Source organism: Anomalospiza imberbis, unplaced genomic scaffold (assembly GCF_031753505.1).
Source record: "Anomalospiza imberbis isolate Cuckoo-Finch-1a 21T00152 unplaced genomic scaffold, ASM3175350v1 scaffold_141, whole genome shotgun sequence".
NCBI lineage: Eukaryota > Metazoa > Chordata > Aves > Passeriformes > Viduidae > Anomalospiza > Anomalospiza imberbis.
Window position 1 is genome coordinate 189,727 of NW_027099776.1, and position 16,641 is coordinate 206,367.

The window sequence follows — 16,641 nt, forward strand, 5'->3', positions numbered from 1 at the left end:
GGAATTGTGTGGGAAAATTCGGGAATTTTGGGGAAATTTTGGCAGAAATTTGGGAATTTTGAGGGGATTTTAGGGGAAAATTTGGGGAATTTAAGAAAAGTTTTGGGATTTTTGGGGAAATTTCGGGGGCAAATTTGGAGATTTTGGGGAAATTTGGGGGAAATCTGGGAATTTGGGTCGATTTTAAGGGAAATTTGGGGAAATTTTGGCAGAAATTTGGGAATTTTGGGGGAAAATTTGGAGATTTTGGGGAAAATTTGTGGATTTTGGGGGAAATTTGGAATTTTGGGAAAATTTGGGAATTTTGGGGGGAAAGTTGGGAATTTTGGGGAAATTTTTGTGGAAATTTGGGAATTTTGAGGGGATTTTGGGGGGAAATTTCGGAATTTTGGGGTGAAATTTGGGAATTTTGGGGATAAATTTGGGAAATTTTGGGAAATTTTGGGGAAATCTGGGAATTTTGGGGGAAATCTGGGAATTTGGGTCGATTTTAAGGGAAATTTGGGGAAATTTCGGCAGAAATTTGGAGATTTTGGGGAAAATGTGGAGATTTTGGAGGGATTTTCAGGGGAATTGTGGCAATTTTGAGGGAAAATTTGGGAATTTTGGGGAAATTTTGGGGAAATTTGGGAATTTTGGGGAAATTTTGGGGAAATTTTGGGAATTTTGGGGAAAATTGGGAATTTTGGGGCATTTGGGGGAAAATGTGGAGATTTTGGAGGGATTTTCAGGGGAATTGTGGCAATTTTGAGTGGAAATTTGGGGAAAATTTGGGAATTTGGGGGAAAATTTGGGAATTTTGGAGAAAATTTGGGAATTTTGGGGGAATTGGGGGGGAAATTTGGGAATTTTGGGAATAGATTTGGAAATTTTGTGGAAAATTTGGGAATTGTGGGGAAAAATTTGGGAATTTTGGGGATAAATTTGGGAATTTTGGGGAAATTTTGGGGAAATCTGGGAATTTGGGACGATTTTAGGGGAAATTTGGGGAAATTTTGGCAGAAATTTGGGAATTTTGGGGTAAAATTTGGAGATTTCTGGGGAAAATTGGTGGATTTTTGAGGGAAATTTGGGAATTTTGGGGGAAAATTTGGGAATTTTGGAGGTATTTTCAGGGGAATGTTGGCAATTTTGGGGGGAAATTTGGGGAAAAATTGGGAATTGTGGGGAAATTTTGGGGGGAAATTTGGGAACTTGGGGGAAATTTGGGGGGATTTTTGGGGAAATTTTGGCAGGAATTTGGGAATTTTGGGGAAATTTGGGGGAAATTTTGGGGAAAACTTGGGAATTGTGGGGGACATTTTGAGATTTTGGGGGGAAATTGGAATTTTGAGGGAAATTTTTGGATTTTGGGGAAAATTTTGGCAGAAATTTGGAGATTTTGGGGAAAATTTGGGGATTTTGGAGGGATTTTCAGGGGAATTGTGGCAATTTTGAGGGGAAATTTGGGAATTTTGGGGAAATTTTGGGGGAAATGTTGGGATTTTGGGGAAATTTGGGAATTTTGGGGAAATTTCAGGGGAGATTTGGGGAATTCAGGGAAATTTTGGGGGAAATTTTGGCAGAAATGTGGAGATTTAGGGGGAATTTTTGGGGAAATCTGGAAATTTGGGGGATTTTAGGGGAAATTTTGGCAGAAATTTGGGAATTTTGGGGGAAATTTGGGAATTTTGGGGAAAATTTGGGAATTCTGGGGAAAAATTTGGGAATTTTGGGGGAAATTTGGGAATTTTGGGGGGAAATGTGGGAATTTTGAGGGAATATTTGGGAATTTTGGGGGGAATTTTGGGGGAAAATTTGGGAATTTTGGGGAAAATTTGGGAATTTTGGGGAAATTTTGGGGGGAAATGTGGGAATTTTGATGGAATATTTGGGAATTTTGGGGGGAAAGTTGGGAATTTTGGAGGGATTTTCAGGGGAATTTTTGGGAGAAATTTGGGGGGAATTTTGGGGGAAAATTTGGGAATTTGGGGGAAAATTTGGGAATTTTTGGGAGAAATTTGGGAATTTTGGGGAAAATTTGGGAATTTTGGGGGAATTGGGGGGGAAATTTGGGAATAGATTTGGAAATTTTGGGGAAAATTTGGGAATTGTGGGGAAAAATTTGGGAATTTTGGGGATAAATTTGGGAATTTTGGGGAATTTTGGGGGAAATCTGGGAATTTGGGTCGATTTTAAGGGAAATTTGGGGAAATTTTGGCAGAAATTTGGGAATTTTGAGGGGAAATTTGGAGATTTTGGGGGAAATTTGTGGATTTTTGGGGGGAAATTTGGGAATTTTGGGGGAAATTTAGCAGAAATTTGGGAATTGTGGGGAAAAATTTTGGGAATTTTGGAGGAATTCTGGGAATTTTGGGGGGATTTTAGGGGAAAATTTGGGAATTTGGGGGGAATTTGGGGATTTTTGGGGAAATTTTGGCAGAAATTTGGGAATTTCAGGGGAAAATTTGGAGATTTTGGGGGAAATTTGGGAATTCTGGGGAAATTTGGGGACTTTGGGGTAAAACAGGGTGATTTAGGGGAAATTTTGGGAGAAAAATTTGTGGATTTTGAGGGAAATTTTGAAGGAAAATTTTGGAATTTGAGTAATTTTGGGTAAAATTTGGGGGTTTGGGGGGATTTTGGGAAAAATTTGTGGATTTTTGGGGGAATTTTGGGGGAAAATTTGGGGATTTTGGAGGGATTTTCAGGGGAATTGTGGCAATTTTGAGGGGAAATTTGGGAATTTTGGGGAAATTTTGGGGGGAAATGTTGGGATTTTGGGGAAATTTGGGAATTTTGGGGAAATTTCAGGGGAGATTTGGGGAATTCAGGGAAATTTTGGGGGAAATTTTGAGGAACCATATCAGAAAAAATTGGGAATTTTCGGGGAAAATACGGGGGGAATTTGGGAATTTTGGAGGGATTTTTGAGGGGACTTTGGGGAAATTTGGGAATTTTGGGGGAAATTTGGGAGTTTGGGAGGAAATTTGGAGTGTTTGGGGAAAATTGGGAATTTTGGGGGAAATTTGGGGATTTTGGAGGAAAATTTGGGGATTTTGAAGGAATAGTTGGGAATTTGGCGGGAAATCTGGGGTAAAATTTGGGAATTTTGGGGCAAAATTGGGGATTTGGGGAGGAAATTTGGGGATTTTGGAGGGATCTTGGGGGAAATTTGGGGGAAATCTGGGAATTTTAGGGGGAAACTTGGGAATTGTTGATGGATTTTTGGAGAAATTTGGGGACTTTGGAGTAAATTTGTGGATTTTGGGTGAAATTTTGGGGATTTTGGGGAACTCACTCCGGGTTTCCTCTGGAGCTTCCTCGATGTCGGCCTGGAAGGGGAAAAAAAATCCCAAAAAACGAGAAAATTCCCAACAAGGAACTCCTTGATCTGAGCCCACCCCAAAATCCCCCCAGGCACCCCAAAAACGGCCTCAAATATTCTGGGGACACCCCAGAAATCCCATAAACCAAAAAATCCCTCTCCGGGGACCCCAAAGACCCCAAAACCACCCCAAAGTCACCCCAAAAAAACCCCAGGATCCGCCTAAACCAACTCCACCCACACAAGGGATCCCCAAAACCACCCCGAAGACCCCAAAACCACCCAAGGACCCCAAAAACCCTGAGGACCCCCCCTAAACCAACCCCAAAAACCCCAAACCAGCCCAAAGACACCCCAAAAACCCCAGGATCCCCCTAAACCAACTCCACCCACACAAGGGATCCCCAAAACCTCCCCAAAAGACCCCAAAACCTCCCCAAAGTCACCCCAAAAAACCCCAGGATCTGCCTAAACCAACTCCACCCACACAAGGGATCCCCAAAACCACCCCGAAGACCCCAAAACCACCCAATGACCCCAAAAACCCTGAGGACCCCCCTAAACCAACCCCAAAAACCCCAAACTAGCCCAAATACACCCCAAAAACACCAGGATCCCCCTAAACCAACTCCCCCCACTCCAGAAAACCCCAAAACCAACCCAAAGACCCCAAAACCACCCAATGACCCCAAAAACCCTGAGGACCCCCCTAAACCAACCCCAAAAACCCCAAACCAGCCCAAATACACCCCAAAAACCCCAAGAACTGCCCCAGACCAACTCCCTTCACTCCAGGGATCCCCTAAACCAACCCCAAAAACCCCAAACCAGCCCAAATACACCCCAAAACCACCAGGATCCCCCTAAACCAACTCCCCCCACTCCAGAAAACCCTGAAACCAACCAAAATACCCCAAAACCTCCCCAAAAGACCCCAAAACCTCCCCAAAGTCACCCCAAAAAAACCCAGGATCCGCCTAAACCAACTCCCCCCACTCCAGGGACACCCTAAACCACCCCAAGGACCCCCTCAGACCCTAATAACACCCCAAAGACCCCAAAACCGTCCCAAAGACACCCCAAAACCACCAGGATCTCCCTAAACCAACTCCCCCCACTCCAGAAAACCCCAAAACCAGCCCAAGGACCCCAAAACCAGCTTGCCCCCAATTCCCGGGGTTCCCCTTATGAATTCCCCCCTCACGGATTCCCCTCTCACAGATTCCTCCCTCAAGAATTCTCCCCTCAGGAATTCTCCCCTCACGGATTCCCCCTCACGGATTCCTCCCTCAGGAATTCTCCCCTCACGGATTCTCCCCTCACGGATTTCCCCCCTCAGGAATTCTCCCCTCAGGGATTCCCCTCTCAGGAATTCTCCCCTCAAGAATTCTCCCCTCAGGAATTCCCCCATCAGGGATTACCCCCTCAGGAATTCTCCCCTCAGGAATTCCCCCCTAAGGGATTCCCCCCTAAGGAATTCTCCCCTCACGGATTCTCCCCTCAGGGATTCTCCCCTCACGGATTTCCCCCTCAGGAATTCTCCCCTCACGGATTCCCCCCCCGCCCCAGGAATTCTCCCCTCAGGAATTCTCCCCTCACGGATTCCCCCCTCAGGAATTCTCCCCTCAAGAATTCTCCCCTCACGGATTCTCCCCTCAGGAATTCTCCCCTCACGGATTCTCCCCTCAGGAATTCCCCCCTCAGGGATTCCCCCCTCAAGAATTCTCCCCTCAGGCATTCTCCCCTCAAGAATTCTCCCCTCACGGATTCCCCCCTCAGGAATTCTCCCCTCAGGAATTCTCCCCTCAGGGATTCTCCCCTCAGGCATTCCCCCCTCAGGAATTTCCCCCCTCACGGATTCCCCCCTCAGGGATTCCCCCCTCAGGAATTCTCCCCTCACGGATTCCTCCCTCAGGAATTCTCCCCTCACGGATTCCTCCCTCAGGAATTCTCCCCTCACGGATTCCCCCCTCAGGAATTCTCCCCTCACGTATTCCCCCTCACGGATTCCCCCCTCAGGAATTTCCCCCCTCACGGATTCCCCCCTCAGGAATTCTCCCCTCACGGATTCTCCCCTCAAGAATTCCCCCCTCAGGAATTCTCCCCTCACGGATTCTCCCCTCAGGCATTCCCCCCTCAGGAATTCTCCCCTCACGGATTCCCCCCTCAGGAATTCTCCCCTCAGGAATTCTCCCCTCACGGATTCTCCCCTCACGGATTCCCCCTCAGGAATTCTCCCCTCACGGATTCTCCCCTCAGGAATTCTCCCCTCAGGAGTTCTCCCCTCACGGATTCTCCCCTCAGGAATTCCCCCCTCACGGATTCTCCCCTCACGGATTCCCCCTCACGGATTCCCCCCTCAGGAATTCCCGCCGCGGCCCCTCAGGAGGACCTGGGTGGGTTTGCGGCGCCGCTCCCGCAGGAATTCCGCTTCCCAGCGCTTCAGCAGCACCTTCAGCTCCTGCAGCCGCTCCATGGCCGCGGGACCGGGACCGGGATCGGGATCGGGACCGGGGATCGGGGTTTGGGATCGGGGTTTGAGATCGGGGATCCCAAAGTCGCCTCAGAGCGAACCTCCCGCTCCCGCCAAGCGCCAGCCAATAGAAAGGCAGGGGTTAATGATTGACAGCAAAAAGAACCAATGGGAATGCGATATCTAAAAGCGCCCGCCCATCTCGCCTTAAGCCAATGAGAATAAAAGAAAACTGACAGACAGATGACACAGCCAGTTAGAAAAAAGGTATCCGCCCCTAAGGCGGGTTTCTCTCGCTGATTGGTCGCCACGACTAGCAGACACGGAAGTGGAGCTGCCGTACGGGCAGGGACCGGCGGGGGCTGCGGGCGGGCGGTGAGTGGGGGGCGCCATGTTGGGGGGGGCGCTTTTTGGGGATCCCTGAGGGGATTTTGGGATCATTTGGGGATCCCTGAGAGGATTTTGGGATCATTTGGGGATCCCTGAGGGGATTTGGGGATCATTTGGGGATCCGTGAGGGGATTTTGGGATCATTTGGGGATCCCTGAGGGGAGCTTGGAATCATCTGGGGATCCCTGAGAGGATTTTGGGATCATTTGGGGATCCCTGAGGGGATTTTGGGATCATCTGGGGATCCCTGAGGGGAGCTTGGAATCAGTTGGGGATCCGTGAGGGGATTTTGGGATCATTTGGGGATCCCTGAGGGGATTTTGGGATCATTTGGGGATCCGTGAGGGGATTTTGGGATCATTTGGGGATCCCTGAGAGGATTTTGGGATCATTTGGGGATCCCTGAGAGGATTTTGGGATCATTTGGGGATCCGTGAGGGGAGCTTGGGATCATTTGGGGATCCCTGAGGGGATTTTGGGATCACTTGGGGATCCCTGAGGGGATTTTGGGATCATTTGGGGAGCCCTGAGGGGATTTTGGGATCATTTGGGGATCCGTGAGGGGATTTTGGGATCATTTGGGGATCCGTGAGGGGATTTTGGGATCATTTGGGGATCCCTGAGGGGATTTTGGGATCATTGAGGGTCCCTGAGGGGAGCTTGGAATCATCTGGGGATCCCTGAGAGGATTTTGGGATCATTTGGGGATCCCTGAGAGGATTTTGGGATCATTTGGGGATCCCTGAGGGGATTTTGGGATCATTTGGGGAGCCCTGAGAAGATTTTGGGATCATTTTGGGATCCGTGAGGGGATTTTGGGATCATTTGGGGATCCCTGAGAGGATTTTGGGATCATTTGGGGATCCCTGAGGGGAGCTTGGAATCATTTGGGGATCCCTGAGGGGATTTTGGGATCATTTGGGGAGCCCTGAGGGGATTTTGGGATCATTGAGGGTCCCTGAGGGGAGCTTGGAATCATTTGGGGATCCCTGAGGGGAGCTTGGGATCATTTGGGGATCCCTGAGGGCATTTTGGGATCATTTGGGGATCCCTGAGGGGATTTTGGGATCATTTGGGGATCCCTGAGGGCATTTTGGGATCATTTGGGGATCCGTGAGGGGATTTTGGGATCATTTGGGGATCCCTGAGGGGAGCTTGGAATCATTTGGGGATCCCTGGGGGGATTTTGGGATCATTTGGGGAGCCCTGAGGGGAGCTTGGAATCATTTGGGGATCCCTGAGGGGATTTTGGGATCATTTGGGGATCCCTCAGGGGATTTTGGGATCATTTGAGGGTCCCTGAGGGGATTTTGGAATCATTTGGGGATCCCTGAGGGGATTTTGGGATCATTTGGGGAGCCCTGAGGGGATTTTGGGATCATTTGGGGATCCCTGAGGGGAGCTTGGAATCATCTGGGGATCCCTGAGGGGATTTTGGGATCATTTGGGGATCCCTGAGGGGATTTTGGGATCATTTGGGGATCCCTGAGGGGATTTTGGGATCATTTGGGGATCCCTGAGGGGATTTTGGGATCACTTGAGGGTCCCTGAGGGGATTTTGGGATCATTTGGGGATCCGTGAGGGGATTTTGGGATCATTTGGGGATCCGTGAGGGGATTTTGGGATCATTTGGGGATCCGTGAGGGGATTTTGGGATCATTTGGGGATCCCTGAGGGGATTTTGGGATCATTTGGGGAGCCCTGAGGGGATTTTGGAATTATTTGGGGATCCGTGAGGGGATTTTGGGATCATTTGGGGATCCCTGAGGGGATTTTGGGATCATTTGAGGGTCCCTGAGGGGATTTTGGGATCATTTGGGGATCCGTGAGGGGATTTTGGGATCATTTGGGGATCCCTGAGGGGATTTTGGGATCATTTGGGGATCCCTGAGGGGATTTTGGGATCACTTGAGGGTCCCTGTGGGAATCTCCACATCCCGGGGAGGATTTTGGGATCCCTGTGGGAATTCCCGCATCCCGGGGAGGATTTTGGGATCGCGGTGGGAATCTCCACATCCCGGGGAGGATTTTGGGATCCCTGTGGGAATCTCCACATCCCTGGGAGGATTTTGGGTGGGAATCTCCACATCCCGGGGAGGATTTTGGGATCCCGGTGGGAATCTCCACATCCCGGGAGGATTTTGGGTGGGAATTCCCGCATCCTGGGGAGGATTTTGGGATCGCGGTGGGAATTCTCACATCCCGGGGAGGATTTTGGGATCCCGGTGGGAATCTCCACATCCCGGGAGGATTTTGGGTGGGAATTCCCGCATCCTGGGGAGGATTTTGGGATCGCGGTGGGAATTCTCACATCCCGGGGAGGATTTTGGGATCTTTGTGGGAATCTCCACATCCCGGGGAGGATTTTGGGATCCCTGTGGGAATCTCCACATCCCCGGGAGGATTTTGGGATCCCTGTGGGAATCTCCACATCCCGAGGAGGATTTTGGGATCGTGGTGGGAATCTCCACATCCCGGGGAGGATTTTGGGATCCCTGTGGGAATCTCCACATCCCTGGGAGGATTTTGGGATCGCTGTGGGAATCTCCACATCCCCGGGAGGATTTTGGGATCCCTGTGGGAATCTCCACATCCCGGGGAGGATTTTGGGATCGCGGTGGGAATTCCCGCATCCTGGGGAGGATTTTGGGATCCCTGTGGGAATCTCCACATCCCCGGGAGGATTTTGGGATCCCGGTGGGAATCTCCACATCCCGGGAGGATTTTGGGATCCCTGTGGGAATCTCCACATCCCGGGGAGGATTTTGGGATCCCTGAGGGAATCTCCACATCCCGGGGAGGATTTTGGGATCCCTGTGGGAATCTCCACATCCCGGGGAGGATTTTGGGATCCCTGTGGGAATCTCCACATCCTGGGGAGGATTTTGGGATCGCGGTGGGAATCTCCACATCCCCGCGGAGGATTTTGGGATCCCTGTGGGAATCTCCACATCCCGGGGAGGATTTTGGGATCTCTGTGGGAATCTCCACATCCCGGGGAGGATTTTGGAATCCCTGTGGGAATCTCCACATCCCCGGGAGGATTTTGGGATCCCTGTGGGAATCTCCACATCCCGGGAGGATTTTGGGTGGGAATCTCCACATCCTGGGGAGGATTTTGGGATCGCGGTGGGAATCTCCACATCCCGGGGAGGATTTTGGGATCGCGGTGGGAATCTCCACATCCCCGGGAGGATTTTGGGATCGCGGTGGGAATCTCCACATCCCGGGGAGGATTTTTGTGGGAATCTCCACATCCTCGGGAGGATTTTGGGTGGGAATCTCCACATCCTCGGGAGGATTTTGGGATCGCGGTGGGAATTCCCCTCACAAGGCGCGGCCGCCATCTTCCCGGGTTTGAGGTCGCCCTGGGATCCTTGGGTTCTCCATCATCCCAAACGTCTCCATCATCCCCTCAGCCCCCCAAACCCCGCCATGGATTCCCTCCTCTTCCTCTGCGCCCGCCGCGTCGTCGCCCACCGCCCTCTCCCCGCCCTTCCCGCCCACCTCCAGCCCGTCCTCTTCCAAGCGGCGTTCCTGGACGGAAGACCCCTGGTCCTGCGCGATTTGGTGGCCGCGTGGCCGTTCCCGGTGCTCAACTTCCAGCGCCTCGTGGGGCGCCAGGAGCTGCTCCGGGACCATCCCTGCAAGCTCTGCGTCCAGGCCGTCATCCTGGCCGTGGTGGCGCAGCTCCGGCGGCAGCTGGAGGAGCCCGGCCACCATTCCAGGTGGGTTCTTGGCAACTCGGCGATGGTGGCGACCTCCGTTCCTCCGGTTCCTCCATCGCTTTTGGTGGTTCCGTCTCGGTTTTGGGGGTTTCTTCTCGGTTTTGATGGTTCCTTCCCATTTCTGATGGTTTCATCCCATTCTTGGTGGGTTTCTTCTTGGTTTTGATGGTTCCTTCCCATTTCTGATGGTTTCATCCCATGTTTGATGATTTCTTTTCATTTCTGATGGTTTCTTTTCATTTTCTGATGGTTCCTTCCCATTTCTGATGGTTTCCTCCCATTTTTGATGGTTCCTTCCCATTTCTGATGGTTTCATCCCTTATTTGATGATTTCTTCTTGGTTTTGATGGTTTCATCCCATTTTGATGGTTTCTTCTCATTTTTTGATGGTTCCTTCCCATTTCTGATGGTTTCATCCCATTCTTGGTGGGTTTCTTCTTGATTTTGATGGTTTCTTCCCATTTCTGATGATTTCATCCCATGTTTGATGGTTTCCTCCCACTTTTCATGGTTCCTTCCCATTTCTGGTGGTTTCATCCCATTTTTGATGGTTTCTTCTTGGTTTTGATGGTTTCATCCCATTTTTGATGGTTTCTTTTCATTTCTGATGGTTTCTTCTCGTTTTTTGATAGTTCCTTGCCATTTCTGATGGTTTCTTCCTGGTTTTGATGGTTCCTTCCCATTTCTGATGGTTTCATCCCATTTTTGATGGTTTGTTCTTGGTTTTGATGGTTTCATCCCATTTTGATGGTTTCTTCTCATTTTTTGATGGTTCCTTCCCATTTCTGATGGTTTCATCCCATTCTTGGTGGGTTTCTTCTTGGTTTTGATGGTTCCTTCCCATTTCTGATGGTTTCATCCCATTCTTGGTGGGTTTCTTCTTGGTTTTGATGGTTTCTTCCCATTTCTGAGGGTTTCATCCCATGTTTGATGGGTTCCTCCCATTTTTCATGGTTCCATCCCATTTTTGATGGTTCCTTCCCATTTCCGATGGTTTCATCCCATTTTTGATGGTTTCTTCTCATTTTTTGATGGTTTCTTACCATTTTTGATGATTTCCTCCTGTTTTTGATTGTTTCATCTAATTTTTGATGGTTTCTTCTTGGTTCTGATCATTTCTGCCCATTTTTGATGGTTCCTTCCCGTTTTTGATGCTTCCTTCTTGCTTTGGTTGATTTCTTCCCATTTCTGATGGTTTCCACCCATTTTTTGATGGCATCTTCCAGTTTTTGATGGTTTCGTCACATTTTTGATGGTTCTTTACCATTTTTGATGTTTTTTTCCTTTTGGTTTTGATGGCCCCTTCCAGTTTTTGATGGTTCCTTGCCATTTTTGATGGTTCCTTCCCATTTTTGATGGTTCCTTATTAGTTTTGATGGTATCTTCCCGTTTTTGATGGTTTCCTCCAGTTTTTGGTGGTTTCCTCCCATTTGTTGGTGGTTCTTTCCCATTCTGGATGATTTTTTTGTTGTTTTAGATGGTTCCCAATTTTGATCGTTTCCTCCCATTTTTGATGATTTCTTTCCTCCTGTTTTTGATGGTTTCTTCCCATTATTCATGGCTTCCTCCCTTTTTTGACGGCTTTTTTCCAATTTCTGATGGTTCTTTCCCATTTTTGATGGTTTTTTACCATTTTTGATGGTTTCTTCCTGCTTTTGACGGTTCCTTCCCATTTTTGATGGTTCCATCCCACTTTTAATGGTTTCCTCCTGTTTTTCCAGCCTACGTGTTCTAGACATGACCGGGCTCCCGGATTCAGCGTCCGGCCGTGCTCCGGACGGGATGAGCGTCTGGTCCGGCACGGTGGCTTTGGCCAAGGCTTGCGTGGAGGTGTCCAAGCACCAGCGGGAATTCCAGAGGCGCGGATCCAAGCGGCACAAAGGCCGCTCCGGAGCCGCCATTGCCGCGGCCGCTCCGCAGCCCTCGGGCGTGGACGTCCACGCCGACCTGTTCGTCAACGGAACGTCCTACGGGATCCTGCGCGACGCCCTCCAGAGCGGATCCGCCAGCCCGCTGCGCCTCAAGTGCCGCGAATTCCAAGCGGAGGAACTCTCGGCCTCCGGGATCGTGGCTTTGTTGGAATCCTTGGATCCGTCCTTCGTGCGGAGGGTGGATCTGCGCTTCAACAACCTGGGATTGACCGGGCTCTCGGTGATCCTGCCGCACCTCTCGCGCTTCCCGGAGCTGCGCAGCCTCAAGCTCCAGTACAGCAACGTGGACGTGCGGCGCCCGACGCCGGAATCGGCCATCGGAATCCGGTGCCTGGCCGGGCAGCTGGGAATGCTGCCCAGCCTCCGCGAGCTCAACCTGGGATCCTCCCGGCTCTCCGGGAATCTGCGCCAGATCCTCTGGTGAGTTCCCCACGGAGCAGGGCTCGGCCGGGCCCTTCCCGTGCTCCGCGGGGATTCCCAAGGGTTGGGGATCTTGGGGGTCTTTTCCAGCCTGAGTGTTCCCGTGCTTCCGGGATTTCATGATCCCGATGTTGCCATGATTCCGTTATCCCAGTAGTTTGTAATTCAGTGATTCCATTTTCCCGTAATTCCATGATCCCAGGATTCTCAAAAGCTGAACTTGACGATCTTGGAAGTCTTTTCCAATCTTCGTGGCCCCGTGATTCCAGAATTTTATTTTCCCAATATTCTCATGATCCCACGATTCTGTTATCCTGACAGTTTATGACTCAACGATTCCATGATCCCATAATTCCACGATCCCGTAATTCCAGGAGTCTCAAAGGTTAGGCTCAATGCTCTTGGATGTCTTTCCCAAGCTGAGAGATCCCATGACTCCAGGATTTCATTATCCCAATATTCCCATGATTCCTTTATCCCAATAGTTCGTGACTCAGTGATTCCATTATCCCAGAATTCTATGATCCCAGAATTCTGTGATTCCAAGATTCTCAAAGGCTGAACTTGACAATCTTGGAGGTGTTTCCCAACCTCAGTGATCCCATCATTCCTTTTTCCATGATTCCCAAGGTTTGGGCTCGATGGTCTTGGAGATCTTTTCCAACCTTAATGATCCCAGGTTCCCAGGATCCCATAATCCCAATAGTCCGTGACTCCATGATTCCATAACTCTGCGATTTTGTAGCTCCTTGATCCCATAACTCCTTGATTCCAGGATTCCCAAAGGTTGGACTTGATCATCTTGAAGTCTTTTCCAACTTCAATGGCTCCATGACCTCGTAACTCCATGATCCCCTAATTTCACGACTCCCTGATCCCAGAATCCCAATAGCCCATGATTCCATAATTCCATAACTCCATGATCCCAAGACCCCAGAACTCCACAATTCCACAATTCCCTGGCTCCACGACCCCAAAATTCCCTGGTTCTCAAAGGTACAACCTGACGTTCTTGGAGATCTTTCCCAACCTCAGCCATCCCATGATTCCATGATCCCGTGACCACGTAACTCCATGACCCCATAATCTCATGGATCCATCATTCCGTAACTCCGTGATCCTCAAATGTCAAACCTGATGGTCTTGGAGACCTTTTCCAACCTGAATCATTCCATAATTCCGTGACCCCATCATTCCAAAACCCCAGGATTTTCAGAGGTTGAACGTGATGTTCTTGCAGCACTTCCCCAACCTCAGTCATTCCACAATTCCATGGCTCCGTGATCCCATCATTCCATGATTTTCAAACCTTGACCTCGATGCTCTTGGAGACCTTTCCCAACCCCAGCCATTCCCTAACTCCATGATCCCATCATTCCAAAACCCCAGGATTTTCAGGGGTCAGACCCGATCTTCTTGGAGCTCTTTCAGAACTTCAGCCTTTCCACATCTCCGTGGCTCCTCTAATTCCATTATTTTCAAACCCTGAACTTGATGGTCTTGGAGATCTTTCCCAATCTCAGCCATTCCATAACTCCATGATTCCAAGACCACATAACTCCATGACCCCATAATCTCATGGATCCATAACTCCGTAACTCCGTGATCCTCAAATGTCAAACCTGATGGTCTTGGAGACCTTTCCCAACCTGAATCATTCCATAATTCCGTGACCCCATCATTCCAAAACCCCAGGATTTTTAGGGGTCAAACCCGATCTTCTTGGAGCTCTTTCAGAACTTCAGCCTTTCCACATCTCCGTGGCTCCTCTAATTCCATTATTTTCAAACCTTGAACTTGATGGTCTTGGAGATCTTTCCCAATCTCAGCCATTCCATAACTCCATGATTCCAAGACCACGTAACTCCATGACCCCATAATCTCATGGATCCATAACTCCGTAACTCCGTGATCCTCAAATGTCAAACCTGATGGTCTTGGAGACCTTTCCCAACCCCAGCCATTCCCTAACTCCATGATCCCATCATTCCAAAACCCCAGGATTCTCAGGGGTCAAACCCGATCTTCTTGGAGCTCTTTCCCAACATCTCCCCCATCCCACGATCGCACGGATGCAACCCCAGCTCTCATTCCCCGCGTTTCCCCCCGAATCCCAACGTTCCCAGCTGCCACAAATCCTCCCTGGGGCCTCACCTCTCCCTTTTCCCTCCCGCCAGCGACCTCCAGGCTCCGTTGGAAAGCTTGGAATTGGCCTTCTGCTCCCTCGTTCCCGCCGACCTCGCCTTCCTCTCCCAAAGCTTCCACGCTCCGGCCCTCAAAAGGTTGGATCTGAGCGGCCACGACTTCTCCCAAGGCCTCCTGGAGCCGCTGCGGCTGCTCCTGGAGGAAACCTCGGCCTCGCTGCTGCACCTGGATCTCATGGAATGCCGCATGGCCGACTCCCACCTGGACGCGCTGCTGCCGACGCTGCGGCGCTGCTCCCGCCTGCGCTTCCTGGGACTCTACGGCAATTCCCTGTCCACGGCCGCGCTCAAGGATCTGCTCCAGAAAACCTTGGAGCTGCCGGATCTCCACCTGGTCGTGTATCCCTTCCCCGTGGATTGCTACAAGCCGGAGCCGCCGTCGGAATCCGGTTGGAATTTTGAGGAACCCGTGGATGAGGAACTTCTGGTGGCGGCCAACGCCGAGTTCTCCCTAATGCTGGCGAATTCCGGGAGAACCGACCTCGTCTGGACTTCCAACCCCTACGGCCACGGAACCCTGGACTACTTCTCCTTGTGATTTGGGAAAAGCTCGGAGCCTCCGGCGCGGAAAAGCGCCGCCGCCGCCTTCCCAAAATCCGGGCGTTCTCCGCCTCATCCCGGTGCTTTTCCGCCCCATCCCGATGGTTTTTCCGCTGTATTTTGCTGTGTTTCTGCCTGGTTTTTATATTTTTCCGCCTCATCCCGAGGTTTTCTGTCTTATTTTAGGATTTTTCCATCCCATCCCGATATTTCCCCCCTCATCCCAATATTTTTCCACCCCATTTTGGTGTCTTCCCACCCCAACCCCAAAGTTTTTCCCAGCTCTTTTATTGCCACATCCAGAGAGAAGAAAATCCCGGGAATTTCCTTCATTCCCATGGGACACTAATTAATTGTTAAATAAATAGTAATTATTCATCAGTAATTAATCATTTATTAATAAGCTGCCACCACTCAATTTGTATCCAAATCCCTAAAAATTCCCAAATCCTCTTATCCTTCAACCCAAAATTCCCAAAGTCTTCATCCCAAATCCCCAAATCCCAAATCCCCAAATCCTCAAATCCCCAAATCCTCAAATCCTTCATCCCAAATCCCCAAATCCTTCATCCCAAATCCCAAAATTTCCAAATCCCCAAATCCTTCATCTCAAATCCTTCATCCCAAATCCCCAAATCCTTCATCCCAAATCCTCAAATCCTTCATCCCAAAATTCCCAAACTCTTCATCCCAAATCCCAAAATCCCAAATCCTCAAATCCCCAAATCCTCAAATCCTTCATCCCAAATCCCCAAATCCTTCATCCCAAATCCTCAAATCCTTCATCCCAAATCCCAAAATTCCCAAATCCCCAAATCCTTCATCTCAAATCCTTCATCCCAAATCCCCAAATCCTTCATCCCAAATCCCAAAATTCCCAAATCCCCAAATCCTTCATCTCAAATCCTTCATCCCAAATCCCCAAATCCTTCATCCCAAATCCTTCATCCCGAATCCCTCATCCCAAATCCCCAAATCCTTCATCACACATCCCCCAATCCTTCAATCCTTCATCCCAAATCCCGAAATCCTTCCTCCCGAAATTCCCAAACCGTTCATCCCAAATTCTAAAATCCCCACATCCCAAAATTCCCACATTTCATCCCAAACTCTTCATCCCAAATCCCCAAATCTTTTATCACAAAATTCCCACTCTTCATCCCAATTCCCCAAATCCTTCGTCCCAAATCCCCAAACCCTTGATTCCAAATCCCCAAATCCTTCATCGCAAATCCCAAAATTCCCAAATTCTTCATCCCAAAATTCCCAAACTCTTCATCCCAAATCCTTCATCCCAATTTCCCAAATCCTTCCTCCCAAATCCCCAAATCCTTCATCCCGAATCCTCAAATCCCAAAATTCCCAAATCCTTCATCTCAAATCCCCAAATCCTCCATTCCAAAATTCCCAAACTTTTCATCCCAAATCCTTCATCCCAAATCCCCAAATCCTTCATCCCAAATCCCCAGATCCTCAAGTCCTTTATCCCAAATCCCAAAATTCCCAAATCCTTCATCCCAAATCTCAAAATGCCCAAAGTCTTCATCCCAAAATTCCCAAACTTTTCATCCCAAATCCCTAAATCCTTCATCCCAAATCCCCAAATCCTTCATCCCAAATCCTTCATCCCAAATCCTCAAATCCCAA

The 16,641-nt window shown here is 49.5% G+C and overlaps 2 protein-coding genes across 2 annotated transcripts in view; one reads left to right on the top strand and one right to left on the bottom strand.

Annotated features, from left to right (window-relative positions):
* LOC137466106 (UPF0598 protein C8orf82 homolog) overlaps window positions 1-5,783 on the bottom strand; it is a 31,195-nt gene extending 25,412 nt beyond the window's left edge. Inside the window, exon 1 of the mRNA XM_068178003.1 lies at window positions 5,700-5,783. Within this exon, the coding sequence (XP_068034104.1) occupies window positions 5,700-5,783 (84 nt within the window). The remainder of the gene's footprint in view (window positions 1-5,699) is intronic.
* A 3,803-nt stretch (window positions 5,784-9,586) lies between these two features.
* On the top strand, window positions 9,587-14,992 carry LOC137466112 (leucine-rich repeat-containing protein 14-like). Its single transcript, XM_068178009.1, has 3 exons — window positions 9,587-9,899; window positions 11,621-12,250; window positions 14,428-14,992. The coding sequence occupies exons 1-3, from the start codon at window positions 9,607-9,609 to the stop codon at window positions 14,990-14,992; spliced, it is 1,488 nt and encodes a 495-aa protein (XP_068034110.1). The 5' UTR covers window positions 9,587-9,606.
* The last annotated feature ends 1,649 nt before the right edge of the window (window positions 14,993-16,641 follow it).